The following is a 15196-nucleotide window of genomic DNA, read 5'->3' as shown; positions in this document are numbered from 1 at the left end:
CGCACAGTACAGAGGCCAGTAATGTAACGCACAGTACAGAGGCCAGTAATAAAGCAGAGGTCAGCAATAACGCACAGTTCAAAGGTCAGCAGTGTAAGGCAGAAGTAACACATGGTACTGAAGTCAGCAATAACGCACAGTGGAGCGATCAGCGGTGTAAGGCAGAAATAACGCACAGTACAGAGGTCAGCAATAATGCACAGTGCAGAGGTCAGCAAGAACGCACAGTGCAGAGGTCAGCAAGAAACGCACAGTGCACATGGCTGACCTGATTCACATACATACAGCGATCTGTCCTCCATGTCCAACTTGAAGCCTCCCTTCAGGAGGAAGAAGACTGCAGATGACGGACAGCCAGCTGAACATTCTCCCTTCTCTTCTCCTCTCCGGCCGCTGCAGCTATAGAGCGGCCGAAGAGGAGAAGAGAAGGGGGAGAGCTGAACGGGTGATCGCCGCTGCTGAAGAGGCGGCAGATTCCCCCCTCGTACTGCCGGTGGCGTACTGCCCCCACGCAATTTTCACTCGTGGAAATTTTGAGCCCTGTATATATATACACATATATATATATATATATGTATATCAAGTGGCTCAAGTGATCATAGTATTGTATTTTGATTGTGTATGTGCTGGGGAAAGTGTCTGTCCATGACCATTTTCTAATTACTTTTGTAAGCCAAATTTACAGTAAGTGGTTGTTTATGCCACAGAAGATGCAGACGGTGTACATACGTGTGGAAACATGAAGATGTACATACTTTTAATGTGCTAATATTCTTATATAAATGTGCTTGTAACAAGGTTCCATTATTAACCCTTTGAAGAACTGTGGATCATTACACATTAAAAAATAACATAAAAAAATATAGCAGCCTAAGATAGTTCCTCTATTATTATTACTATACAGGATTTATACAGCACCAACAGTTTGCGCAGTGCTTTACAATATAAGGAGGACATTAAAATTACAATACAAATCAAGACAAGATTGGTAAGGAAGGCTCTGCCCGGTGGTAGCCGTGTGGGATGAATTGTTTGAAAAAAGTGATAGTCCAGTAGTTAGGTTGAGGCGGTATAGGCTTCTCTGAAGAGATGATTCCTCAGTCCTCTAAAGGCAGTCAGAGTAGGATAGCCGGACAAGTTGGGGTAAGGAGTTCCAGAGGATGGGAGAACCTCTAGAAAAGTCCTGAAGGCGAGCATGGGAGGAGTTGATGAGGAAACTAGAGAGCAGGAGGTCTTGGGAGGAGTGGAGGGGATGGTTAGGGTGATACTTTGAGACGAGGTGGCAGATATAGCTGGGGGCAGTTGTGGATGGTTAAGTAAGTGTTTGTTATATTTTCAATTTTTTTTTGTGGGTGATCGGCAGAGGGGGGTTGCAGACACTGAGTGGAAGGTTAGGTGGATGAGTCTAACAGCAGCATTCTTGAGAGACTGAAGAGGGGATAGCCTGTGCCGTGGTAGGCCAATGAGGAGGGAGTTGCAATAGTGGAGAGGAGAGATAACAAGTGAGTGGATAAATAGCTTTGTGGTTTCATTGGTTCAGAAGGGGCGGATTTTGGAGATGTTAGAAAGGTGAAGGCAACAGGATTTGGATAGTGATGGGATGTGTGGCAGAAATGTAAGTTTGGAGTCAGGGATCACACCTAGCACCTTGGCATGGGGGGTTGGGTGTTCCTTTATAAATCTGTGTCAAAAAGATAAAGAATAGAACCTTAAAGAACCTTATTTTCTGCATGATATCACAGCATTCCAAATAGGTTAAATGATTCAATACTGCTCTGTGAAGAAAGTTCCTGGGTCAGAGTTAATACCTGAGTTCTGTGAAGGAGAAGTGTCTGCAGAGCACTGTTGTCTTGCTTTAGCTTTCACCTTCTTCTCTATCTTTGCAGGAAGTTTTTTTTTGGATCCGTCTGTTAGGAAGAGTTATAGATTAGTATAGAATAATGGGATAAATAATTAAATACTGCTTTGTATAGAAAGATCCTGGGTCGGAGTTTATACCCTGTATTCTGTGGAGAAGTGTCATCAGAGCACAAATCAGTAACTGTTTTCTTGCTTCAGCTTTCACCTTCTTCTCTACCTTTGCAGGAAGTTGCCTCTGTTGATGCTTCTATAGAGAATCCTCTTGAAATGCAGAAGGTTACTATTGACCTGTGTTCCTTGTCTACACCTCACTGATCATTGGTCTTAAAATTAACATCTTACATGTTTTGCAGTTTGCCTAATTTAACATCTGTCATAATCACTTGTTTTTACCTTGTTGCCTTTTGTTTTGTCACTCTGTGTCATGTTTATTCATCCATTGGGGTAAGAAAGGGTTTTTCCTAAGTAACGGAGAAAAAAACTGAGAATGTTATATACCTCAGTAAAGTATTCATTTCCATAATATTGTTGCATGAAATTACTGTGTGTTTTACTTTCACTAATGACTTCTTAATTAGCCTCACTGAATTCCACTGATATAAAGTGTCCCTTATACAGGAAATGGGCATCATTTCTGCATTAATATCATCAGACACTGGTGTTCAACACATATAAATTATACCTGTCATTTATATACCTCCAGTTCTATGTTTGTTGTTTTGTACTATATCTTTGGCCTCATTCACACACAACGCAAGCAAAATTGTATATTGCGTATATACGCGTCTATGCACGTATATACGAGCGTCTATGCGCGTATATACGAGCGTCTATGCGTGCACTATATGCAATCCCAGAATGCATCACTCGTAATGGAATTTTGAATGTGCTGTACGCATGTACGCAGAATACGCTGCCCAGGCGCATCTCTGTTCCATTCTGTTTTTGCGCATATATACGCTACGCAAATATACAGCTCCATACGTGGCTATGTGTATGGAGCCATTTATTTGCATGTGTTGCATATGGCATAATACGTAGGTGCGCGCGTATACGCGCGGCAGTGTGAATGAGGCCGTATGTATATAAATGTTTGTTCGATGTTGCAGTGTAGCAATTTTCATGACTGGAAGTGAAAAATTGTATATTTCTTTCTGTAAGAGAATCATTGCTCCATGTTTTTGTCCCCATTCCAACCATCTAAATAACAAAATATTAACAAATATGTTTCTGAAAAACATCCTATATAAACAGAACAATATATATATAATATGTGTGTATTTATGGTATATCCACCAAAGGATGTAATATTTCCATTAAATCTAGGGACTAGGTTCTTTTAAAATATGGTTAATTATTATTAGTTGATGGTTTTTAATATAGTTGAAATATTTATAGTCACTTTTTATCAGACTGAAAAGTGTGAGCTATATAGCTGCAAGCACATCATGGTAGGGGAAGGTAAGGTAGCGGAATGGGGCACTAGTAGTGATTGTGGGAACAGAAGTGGCGCATTCTGGTTCCTAGTTGTAACTGTCAACTTGTCACTTTAACACAGGATTTAGGGCATCAATACTGATAAATCTGACTGTTTAGTTACCAAAAGGATGCTGAATAAAATGTTTATACCATCATCTTCATTTCATAATGTAAGTTAAATCTCATCTTGGGATTCATGTTTAATACCACAGACCACCTAGCTAACAAATCTAGTAGTCTAGTAATTGACCCAGAAAGGGTGTTAAACACCAGACGAAGCACTACTGATCTTTCACTTTACCAGAAGGTACATGTAGTTTTCCTTTTAATATATCACACTTATAGGAACAATTCAGGTTGATGTTTGACTTTTGCTCCCATGCTGCTATTTTTGTTAAAGCTTTACACAATGTTACCTTCACCCCACCGGTAAAAATGAATGAACATGCAATAAACAGCCAAGTTAAAGAATGCAGTAACCCAGGGTGGCATGTTTTACCGAGGTCAAAAGCATCTGACCAAACTTTCCTAGTGAAGAAGGGATCCTGTAGATATGAAACATACCAAAGCAGTTAAATCATCCTTCTCACGGGGTTATAACTCTACCTTATCAAACAAACCCTTTAAATGATGTTTAATGTGTTTTAATAGCTAAGCCTTAATGAGAGATTCTTAAGAATTGGTACACATACCATAGAAGCACTATTGTTATGTTTATTTGCCCATATATGACAAGCAGGTTAATAAAAGACAGTTTTTGAGGCTGACAGTATCCTCTAAAGTTTAATTATACAAGTGAAGATTAAATGACATGGAGTATTTTTAGTGGGAAACAGTCTGCGGGTGTCTTTATTATTCTAGTCGATATGTGACCCTCAACAGAGGTCTGTTTGCTCATTCCTTTACCTAAAGAAATGCAGTAAAAAAAAGTCTGCAGAGTGCTTAAACTTGAGAAAAAATCTGAAACATTGTTTAAAATAAACACATATTACAGTTCCCTGGAGCTGAATTCAATATATACAGATCAAGTTTTTACAAAGAAAAGTATGTGGTTCATAGACAGCTTCTGTCTCATGGGGCAACATATAGCACAATCAAAGTCGATCTCTACCTTTAACATTACAGGCCAAAAAATACACATGGTTAAGGGCTTGCAGACTAATATTTTCCTTTTCCATTTCCTTTGAGACATTTAGAATTGTAGTTGTGGTGCTTGTGAACATACATGGAAGTCTACCAAATGATCTTTTTGTAACAAAAGTAATTTAATACAGAAAGCCGTACCCTGAATAGACTTGGGGGAATGCAGCTGTCTTAGAAATCACCTCTAATATTTATACCAGCATTGAGTCTATGCACAAGGTATTCCTGAGCTTGTCTTCTGGTATACCCTGTCCCCAGGCTAGTGACTGTGGTTCTAAGAGAAGGAGGTTGCACAATTTAGAATGACTGCAAAGAGTTTGTTATTTTAAATTCATTCATTCGCTACAAACAATGCTCAGTCTGTCTGCAAGAAATGATGGAAAATTATATTGTATGAGGTAGGGAAAGATCATGAGGTTTATTTTCATTTTTTTTCTGTCTGTATTCTATTGGGGTGCTTACTGTCTCTAAACACATCCACAGTAAACATCAGACAAAGGTTCTAGCCCTTTCAAACTTTATACAAAAGAAAAATAAATGATTCACTTAAAAGTAAAATTATTAGAATGTCTGACTTTAGCAGAGGTGTGATGCTTCCTACATAGCATTCGTTATTTCCTCGGTTTTATTTGTTGTCTGAAAAAAAAATCACATTTTCTTTATAATTTGTGTAACTTGTATAAAGAAATGTTGTAGTGTGTTGTTGTTTTGTAGTGTGAAATACAATAAATAAGTAGTATTTTTTTTTTATTTTAGAAACAGTATGCTTGCAGATTTTTGATGACTTGAAGTGTTTTCAAAGAGAAAAGATGTTAATAATGAAGTATTCTGACATGTTGTCTTTTCAATATGATAGGAGTACAAAGTATCCAGCTTTGAACAGAGGCTGATAAGTGAAATTGAGTATCGCCTAGAACGTTCTCCTGTGGAAGAATCGGATGATGATGTAGAACACGGGGATGAATCTGATGGAACCCCTCCTCAATTTGAAACAAAACTGCAACACTTTAAGATCTTTGAAGGCATGCCAGCCACTTTCACATGCAAGGTCACGGGCAATCCAAAGCCAAAGGTATGAAAATATTCTTCTATTATATCAGTGACAAACTGTTGTGAAAAATATTGATTAAAAAAAGCTGAAAACTCAAAGTGACATTATTAGAACTGTAAGGGAGAGTTTAGGGATCACAATTGATTTATGGTCCTCAGGCCAAGTGATATACCTTGTGTCATCATGCCATTTTTATAATATGTTGACATTGCTAAGCAAGAAATTGTTGTCAGTAAACTCTTTAATGCTCATGACTCACAGTGGGCTGGAAGAACATTTATTAAACCAGAGGGCAGAAATGACCCAGGACAGTTCAGAAAAAGAAGATATTTGGTTTCCACAAGATGCATCTCCATTTTAATTTTTTTTTCAGCTTTTTTAAGCCAATGTTATATTTTTGTCTACTGCATATGTTTAAGAAACAATTCATCCATTGCAAAAACTTTTTAACATAATACTTTAAATTGTATCTAAAGCTAAAACCTTTTTGTCTTATCTAATGGGACTGAAAGTGAGAGAAAAATCCGAAATGTTATCCCCCAGAATAGTAACAGAGGGAAAATCTTCCATTGGGGACACCTGTTGCAGTGACAGCTACTGTACCTAACATTTTCCTGACTTTGGATGAATGTCTTTTCACTTTCTGTGAAACAAAGTGAAACAAAATCTATCCAATGTGACACAGGTGGCCAAAAAGATTATTCTTTTTAGCCATTACCAAAATAAAGAAAACAGTTTAGAATATACTTTAAGGATTAGCATCATGTTTTATAAAGAATTATGGTGGCTGTTTTACTCAGTATTGTTATTTATACCTTTTACATACAGTATGGTCTGGTTTAAGTCCCTGGTCTGATGGTTTGCTTTGTCTCACTTGACTGTATTTTCCCCCACAAACCACTTCATCCTTGCCACAGAGTGGATCCACATTCAAGTTTAAAATCTTTAGCTACAGCTGCATCTTATCAAGATTTCATTGCCGTGGTTGTCTGCTTGTGATTTAAAAGGTGTCAAAAATGTGTAGGATATTCGTATAACAGACTGTCATATGTGTGATACAGGCAAGATTGATCTATAGTCTGCATGCCAGATGTAAACCTTTTATCAAAGATTAAGGCATAAATGTACATTGAGGATCTGCTATCATACACCATGTACAGTAAATCAAATAACCTAATATCTTTTAGGATTTCTTGAAACTAAAAGTGTCTCAGGATGTGATGCACCATTTTCTTATTTATACAGCAGCAGCACATCTCTTTCACATCAATTATTCCCCCCAAAGGAAAGTTGCTTCTAACAAACCCAAACAAGCATACATACTGCAGAGTACTTTTTGAATGGAAGCTAATTAAAGGAGAATTATGAGGCGAGTGATTTTCGCTTAGCCTCATAATCTGAGCCGACCTGTGACAATGAAACTGTCACAGGTCGGCTCAGTAGATCGGGAAGTGAGCAAACACATACCGGCGCTCGCTCACTTCTTGATCTATCCGTGCTGAGAGCCGAGGCTGTCACTCATGGCTCCCTGCAGGGATCCCCCCTCCCTTGTCCGATCCTCCAGCTCTGACTGGCGGAACGGACGGGGGAGGGGGCGGGTACAGCTGGCTCTGCCTCTAGATAGGCAGAGCCAGCTGTCACTCACGCAGCTGGGTCCAGACAGCATTGTCGGGATCTGTTCCGGCTGTGGCGTCTCAGTATACCGCGAGCTGTAGCTCGTGGTATACTGAGATTTGGGTGACGGGAGGACGCTAGTTTGTGTCCTCCCATTACCCTTAGGAGAACTATGAGAAAAAGCACTGACTCCATAGTTCTCCTTTAACGTTCTGGAATGTTTTTGGATTGGGGAGAAGATCAGGGCCCATCTAGGAAAGCCATGCAAAGGATGAACCCAGAACACTAGCAATTAGGGTTGATTTAATAAAGCAGATGATCATGTTCACGTTGCAATTGAGTTTTTCACTTAGCTTTGTGACTGTAGGGAAGCTGTGCTGACTTCAGTCAATAATCAAGTGCTTTTTTTTTTTTTCTTGCGTGTGATTATGTATTATTTGCAAAATAAATGTTTATCATATTCACTAAGTGAAAGCTCCCCTTTACTCCTTTAATAAATCAACCACACCAGTTACAGATGTAGCTATTAAAGGAGAACTATGAGGTGAGTGCTTTTCACTCACCTCATAGTTGTATACTGAGCTTAGGGTAACGCTAGTTTGTGTCCTCCCGTTGCCCTAAGGAGAACTATGGGGAAAAACACTGACCCCATAGTTCTCCTTTAAAGTGAGACTTATCTAGTTTTTAAAAGAGTTTCCAGTTTTTAAGGGTAGAATTAATAAGTTTTTTTTAAATTGCTGCCCATTACTCCATTGTGGAAATACATTCCCTTTTTTTCTGGGGACAAAACAAAAAATGAGGAGAAATCTTACTTCAGGCTTCAGTTTTATCAACAGGTTTGCTTTTTAAAGTAAAAAAAAAGAGGAAAAATCTTACTTCAGGCTTTAGTTTTATCAACAGGTTTGCTTTTTAAAATAAAAAAAAAAAAAAAGATGTTGTGCAGTAACACACTGCAACCAACCAGATTTCAGCTTTATGCTGTTGAGGAAGTCATCAAAATCTATGGGTCACTGTATTCTGCACATTGCTCCATGGCCTTATTGAATATTTCTGATGGCATCTCATAACACTTCAGATGCCAGTGAACATCATCACTGCACTTTGTTAGTGCACATTCAGCATAGCTTAGTGGAAGCAGACTGAGCTGTTTTCTGATGTTCTGTTTCAAATTCCCTGCCTGGGAAGAGGCCATTGTAATGAGTTGCTGCAGCAGGAAATCATTCAGGAGGAAATTGTAAACACATGGGAGTCCCTTGTTTTCTATAAAATAGTCACTTAAGAGGCCATTTGTATGTCACTTTCTGGTTGTATTGTTTCCAAGAGTCACATAGGACTCCAATCGTTACATGATAACTAGGTAATCTGCTTGGAACAGGAATGCAGAAGTAATTGTAGGTTTCAGCAGTCAGTGCACAGGATAAAAAAAAATACTTCTCTTTGTCACTGAAGCCAACCAGATGTTGGCAGACATTTCGTAGCAGTTCTTAAATTGTCAAGTTTTGATTGGATGACGTAGGTGACAACTTTATCCATTAATTAATTTATGAAAAAATTAAATTCTTGGCTAATAGGACCTAGAGGTTTGGTAACATAGATTTAATTGACACAACTATCCATCTCAATATTTTCTCTAGTGATTTGCAGCTGGCTACCATATCTGCCTACACAGATACAAATGGCTGGTGTTACATGATCATGTTTTAAAACATGAGTACTAAATGAAGCTGGTCATTTTGTAGCTAGCTTCAATGACTGATGAGAATGAAGTGTCTAAAGCTGAAGAGTTGTTTATATGTGGCTGATGGAAGAGGGTATGTTTTTAGGTGTCTAATGGAAAAAGTGAATGCTTTATGTGTCCATGGGAAAAAGTAAGAACAACGTTTGTTTTTAGGTGTCTACAGGAAAAGAGCCAAGCTTAATGTTTCTATGGGAAAAGGCTGTCTTTATATGTCTGGGGGAAGAGGGTAAGTTTTTAGGTGTCTAATGGAAAAGGTTAGGCTTTAGCTGTCTACGGACAAAGAATGTTTTCTACATGTCTGTAAGAACAAGGTTCGTTTTTAGGTATCTATGGGGAAAAAGTCAGGCTTTAGGTATCTATGGGAAAAGGGCTGCCCATATGTCTGGGAGAAGAGGGGATGTTTTTAGGTGTCTAATAGAAAAAGGTTAGGCTTTCGATGTCTGCAGGAAAAGGCTGTTTTCTACATGTCTGTAAGAACAAGGTTTGCTGGTGTCTATGGGAAAAAGTTTAGTTTTTTGGTGTCTAAGGGAAAAGAACTGTCTTTCGGCATCTACGTGAAAAGGGTTGAGTCTTAGATGTCCAGTATTAGATGCCCAAGAAGAAAGGGTTGGTCTAAGGTGTTGCTTTTTGGCATTTTTCCAGATAACTGGTATGTTCTTTTATTCTTTTATATTAAACTAACAGGAAAAATTAGATGTTGTGTTTAGTGTTAGCAATACGTTTTTAACCAGCTATATTATAGTGTCATGTGAAAACTGTGGTAAATGTATTCAGTCATTTTCAAAATAGATTGTATTTGAGTTTTTCCTGTAAGATACATACTGGGCTACCATTTCTAAGCACTATAATTAGGTCTCTAATGAACAATTCAATGGTAAATGTATTTACTGGCTTATTGACGAGCTAGAATATAAACCCGACTTTATATAATCAAGTAATTAAAAAACATTTTACAGTTGTCAGTAACATAACAGTTTCATTATATTTTTATAGGATTCATTTTCTAATTTGCGGGTTTTGTTGTGTTTGGAAGGATGTGATGTATTGGCCGTTCTCCTCAATAAATGTTTAATGTTCCATTTTAGAAAGGGATTTCAGTAGGTGGTGTGGAAGAAAAATACACCCTTTATTTATTGTTCACAGAAGTTTTGCTTGCTCTGAATGGGACCTTTCTTCTTTTCTCATTGCAGACTGATCAGACATTTTCTCATTGCACTTCAGAAACTTGAGATCAAAAAATATCACAAATGGGTATTTTTAATCCAGAGAAAATTATTAGTGCTGGAAGACTGCAGTTCCAGTACACTTAACAGACACAGCAACAGTATCCAAGCATCTTGTTTATTAGACAATATGCTAAGCATTCCTGTGTAAACTGTAAGCATTCAGGCAGGCTTTGAACATGCCTTTGCATGGTTTAAAATAGCTGGTAGAAATAGTTTAAAGAACAATAAAGACTTAGATTACTACCAAGTGCTGGCAATAAGGTTAGAGGAGTCAGAACAAAGTTAAAAGATTTGCATAATGTTTTTTTTTGTCGCCTTTTTTTCCTTCATTAGTCAAATCTGGATATTTGTGGGTAATAAAAATAACTGCAGAGGCTGTAAATAGGAGATATAGGATTCAGGCAACAATCCATAATCTCCCTGGTCTCTTAGATCTCCTATTTGATGGACTTTGTAGTGACTATAGTCAAATGGTGTTTGTAGAAGCAGCTAGCACCTCACCAACAATAGCACATCCTGGTTTAAGTGTTTGCAAAGATATTCAGGAAGGATAGTTATGTGGCAGAAAAGGTGGAGCTTGGGGTAGAATGATATGTAAATACAACCATGCCATTAGGCCAGCATTGCATTAAACTGAAGGGTAACATCCTAGGTATTTTAGCATTTCGAGTTTATATACAACCAAGGAGATATTTTTACTCGCAGACAAGTCACATCATATGTACATAATATAACGTGTTTCATTTAAAGTGGGTTTAGAGCTGGAGTTGCTTGTGCCCAAAGCAGCCAAACAACTCTGGGAACTAAGGCAGCTTCATAGCATCTATTTGGGTTCCAAGTGCAGAGAGAATGTCTGATGATTCCTATGGATTACTATATTTAGAATATTACTCCTTGCATTTGTAAATACCCATATGGTAGCTGTCTGATCAGTCTGGCTGAGAAATGCGTAATGTTTTATTAGCAGGATCTTGAATCATCTCAGAAACATTTGTATGTCCAGATCCAGTCTGGCAGGATGTCAGTGCTGACATCTGAGAAAAGTGCTAGTGTGGCCAAAAGTATTATTAGTGAACTGATCCTACTTTCTAGATATGTAATACAATAGGTTATTTTTTTACTGTTAGTCTGCACTATATTGCTTCTGGTTATGTTGTTGGATAAAATTAGAATATAAATATTTATAATATTTATGCTTTTACTTTCTAGGCTGCACTACTTACAAAATCTCTTTGACTGGAATCACGTGTACCTTTTTTTCCCCATTTGTTACACATCCTCTAGCCCAATGGTTCTCAACTTGTGTAACCTCAGGACCCACATTTGTCCTTGGTCATTTAGTCGTGACCCAAGTCACACTGCATCGGAATGCACGGCATTGGAGTACCGGGTGTTCGAGTGCAGGCTGTCGGACCGTGGGCGGGAGGTGCGCTTAGGGAACCATTCAAATGAATGGCAACGGAAAACACCTTTCACACCAGAACTGGGGGCATGGGACTGTGCGATTAACGCACTGTACTAGTGTGAATGGAACCTTAAAAAAACACTTACAGAAACACACAACCACATTCTCACACACACACACCAACAAATTATATTTTTCTCTTTTTTTTAAGATTCACCCAGTCTCACTACCTTATTAGAACTAGAGTGGATCCTCAGCTTGGGGTCCAGCGTGGGCTGCTGTGCTGGAGCTCCATCCATATGTGCATTGCTTGTACGGCTCCCTTGCGCCCTGTAGAGGTGCCGGGAGCCAGAATGTGACATCAGTCCAGTCACCTCTACAGGGCACATGTGGGAGCTGTAAGCAATGCACATATGGATGCAGCTCCCTTTTTGCCATACTTCCATCCCACCCCACCTCAAGCTGACACGCAGGGCTGGGCAGCATATTTTGAATGGCTGCTTGGCGCGACCACTGACAGTGCTGCACTAAGGAGTGGCCGACGAGTCTCTCACCTAGAAAAGTGGAAGGTATGTGGGCACCCATTGAACATGGAGTCGCGACCCACTTTTGGGTCACGACCCACCACCTGAGAAGCAAGGCTCTAGCCTATAGCTGCAATCTGTGTTGATAGTACTAAGTGCAGTTGTTCCAATATTATAACAGCTCTTATACAATTACATCATGGGCAGACTGCTTTTAGGCTTCTGGACATATAATGTGACTGTCATGAGCACTGTAATTTAACTCAGTGGTCCTCAATCATATCTAAATCCAAGAACAAATATGTAATTTATTGCAGCTTACAACATACCACTACTTAGATGTGGAGGCCGCATCTCTGTGTGCTCACTGAGACTGTGGCGCTGTAATAACAGCGCCATTTTGGTATGTTAGCGTTAATTTTGCATTTTGGGATAGGAGCGCTTGTATATATATATATATATATATTGCCTGGCCAAAAAAAAGTCACTACCTGGATTTAGCTAAGCAAATAGGTAAGAGCCTTCCATTGGATATTAGGTCTTTGTTCAGCAATGCAATCTGCCCAGAACATGAGGTCAGCTGCCTTCCTGAATATACTGAATGACCAGGCTTTTTCAATCAATTTCATCAATGGATTTTTTCTTCCCTGATGGCAAAGGCATATTTCAAGATAACAATGCTGGGATTCATCGGGCTCAAATAGTGAAAGAATGGTTCAGGGAGCATGAGACATCATTTTCACATATAAATTGGCTACAAGCTACTACATACTCCAGACCTTAACCCCATTGAGAATCTTTGGGATGTGCTGGAGACTTTATTCAGTAGTCCGACTCTCCCATCAACACATACAAGATCTTGGTGAAACTCTGAACAAAAATAAATGTTGTGACATTGCATAAGCTCATCGAAAGGATGCCATGGGGAATGTTTTCTGTAATCAAGCTAAAGGCAGTTCAATTAAATATTAGTGTGCAATTGTTTTTTTAGGGGGCTGGGAAATACAGTATATATTTCCAAGGACCAATACCCTTGCAGTGTGGGGTAGCCCCACTGCAAGGGTTAATACAAATTTTATCCAGAGTTCTGCTTTAATAAAACTGGATGCAGCTTGTTTGAAACCCAAATGCTACGTAAGGGTCAAGTCACACCTGGACCTTTGTAGCAGAGATCTGTAGAAGCTGGTGTCTTGTAACAAGCTACAGAAATGCTGCTGTAGCTGACTACAATACTTGTCTAGGCAGCTACAAATAACTATTGTGCCATGATGATGATCATCATTGAGAAATATATGCTTGGAGGCATACAAATGCATGCCAGGTATTATAGTTGAGCGGCATGAAAAAACCTTTTCCTCCATTCTAACTAGTTAAAGGTTAAAAAAAAATGTTCTGGACTAGATCATGTAGGATGTTCTTTGCTGCTGGAGACACAAAGAGAAAGCAATGTGCTTATGTAGCCCCAGGCCAACAAGGTACACTTAATGTTAGTGAAGGGGATTTGATGTACTTTCATCTCTGGCCAGTTGCATGATTCATTTTCTTTATAAAGCTACAGTAGTAGAACATAGCCAGCGAGATGCAAACCTCTTGTACTGGATATCAGAACCAGCACTGTTTCCTCATTGTATGCCATTAATAGGAAATGATGAGTCTGCTTTTTGTTTTTCTTGCAGCAAATTACATTTTTTGAACTGATTCATAAAATTAGTCCTATTTGTCCTCTCCAAATACCAACCAGGTTCAGTGAAATTGTAAAAGATAGTCATTTTGCAGCTATAATCAACTAACAGATAGCTAAAACATTGCAAAATTGCCATTTGCCATACTTGCCTGCTTCAAAAAAAGGAACAATTAACTCAGTGGGTTATAACCATAAAGGCCCATCCTCAGTCTTAGGATTTGCTACACGTTTCTCATTGAAAATTTTTAGCTGGTGTTTCTTTGCATCATCAATGAAATCAAATTAAACATGTGTGCATGATAAATATTATATCTATTGTCTAGTTGTATATACGCATATTTGCAATACACTAACTGATTTGTAGAGATATACTCAAAAAAATCTGGGAAGCATTTATAATATACAGTAGTTCATTAAGTATTTCCCAAAGAGCAGGCATAGTGGAGCTATAACAGAATTTTCTAGAAGACTCTTTTGGAAGGATTGCAGATCCCTGACTCTAATTTCATGCCATTTGTACCATTTGTGTGGAATGCATGAGATGCCCACAGCCTTGTAACCTTTTGGAGATTAGCATTCTTGGCACTGCTTAAGTCCATTTTTCTTGCTGGTTAAAAATAGCTTTTGGATCGGCTTGTTCATTTGTTTGCTATGTTAAACTGAAGTAGAGTAAGTGTGCAGCTGCCTTGAGTTTCAGCTGTTACGCCTGAGTATGCCTTAATCTGCTGGCACTGGTATCTTGTATAAATATACTGTTTTACCCTACAGTGACAAGCTGTTTTTTATGTTTTCTTTTCATCTGGATCTGCAGATATATTGGTTCAAAGATGGGAAACAAATCTCTAAAAGAAGTGAACACTACAGAATCCAGAGAGAACCCGATGGCACCTGTTCCCTCCACACCTCAGTTTCCTCCTTAGATGATGATGGGAATTATACCATAATGGCTGCCAACCCACAGGTAATATAACATTAACTCATGATGTGTTTGTTTTCACAATCAGACATGAAGTCATTGCTAATAAATGCCAGATAAACCACAGAAACGCTCATTTGCATTAACATGAGTAGGACACGTGATCACTAACCATTAGCTCAGATTTCTCCTTTCAATTTCCTTTTGAAGCAATGTTTCAATATTCTACATATATACCAGAATTTGGAGCTTGTGTAAAAGTAGTTTGTATATTGTACCATAAAAAATGTTTTTCTGTGCTATCAATGGTGTTTTTGCCCATGTAATCTTTTCCTAAAGGGGTTCTCCACTTCTTTATGTCCAGTGGAGAGGTCTGCACTGAGCTTGAGTGACTTTGAGTAGTGGTAGCCACATATGTGTATGTATATATCTATATAGCTATATATACACTGTATATAAATATATTGCTATATAAATTATATATATATACTGTATACTGTATATATGTATATATATATATATACATATATATATATATATATATATATATATATAT

The 15196-nt window shown here is 38.4% G+C and overlaps 1 protein-coding gene across 1 annotated transcript in view; it reads left to right on the top strand.

The window, feature by feature from the left end:
* The window catches only part of PALLD (palladin, cytoskeletal associated protein), a 286056-nt gene that overhangs the window by 242142 nt on the left and 28718 nt on the right, over positions 1 to 15196 (top strand). The window contains exons 13-14 of the mRNA XM_018560033.1: positions 5339 to 5554; positions 14536 to 14685. Coding sequence (XP_018415535.1) covers positions 5339 to 5554; positions 14536 to 14685 — 366 coding nt within the window. The remainder of the gene's footprint in view (positions 1 to 5338; positions 5555 to 14535; positions 14686 to 15196) is intronic.

This window comes from Nanorana parkeri, unplaced genomic scaffold, assembly GCF_000935625.1.
Source record: "Nanorana parkeri isolate BGI_ZX_2015 unplaced genomic scaffold, ASM93562v1 scaffold428, whole genome shotgun sequence".
Classification (NCBI taxonomy): domain Eukaryota; kingdom Metazoa; phylum Chordata; class Amphibia; order Anura; family Dicroglossidae; genus Nanorana; species Nanorana parkeri.
Note: the sequence above shows the minus strand (reverse complement) of the source record. Positions and strands in the feature narration are given on the sequence as shown.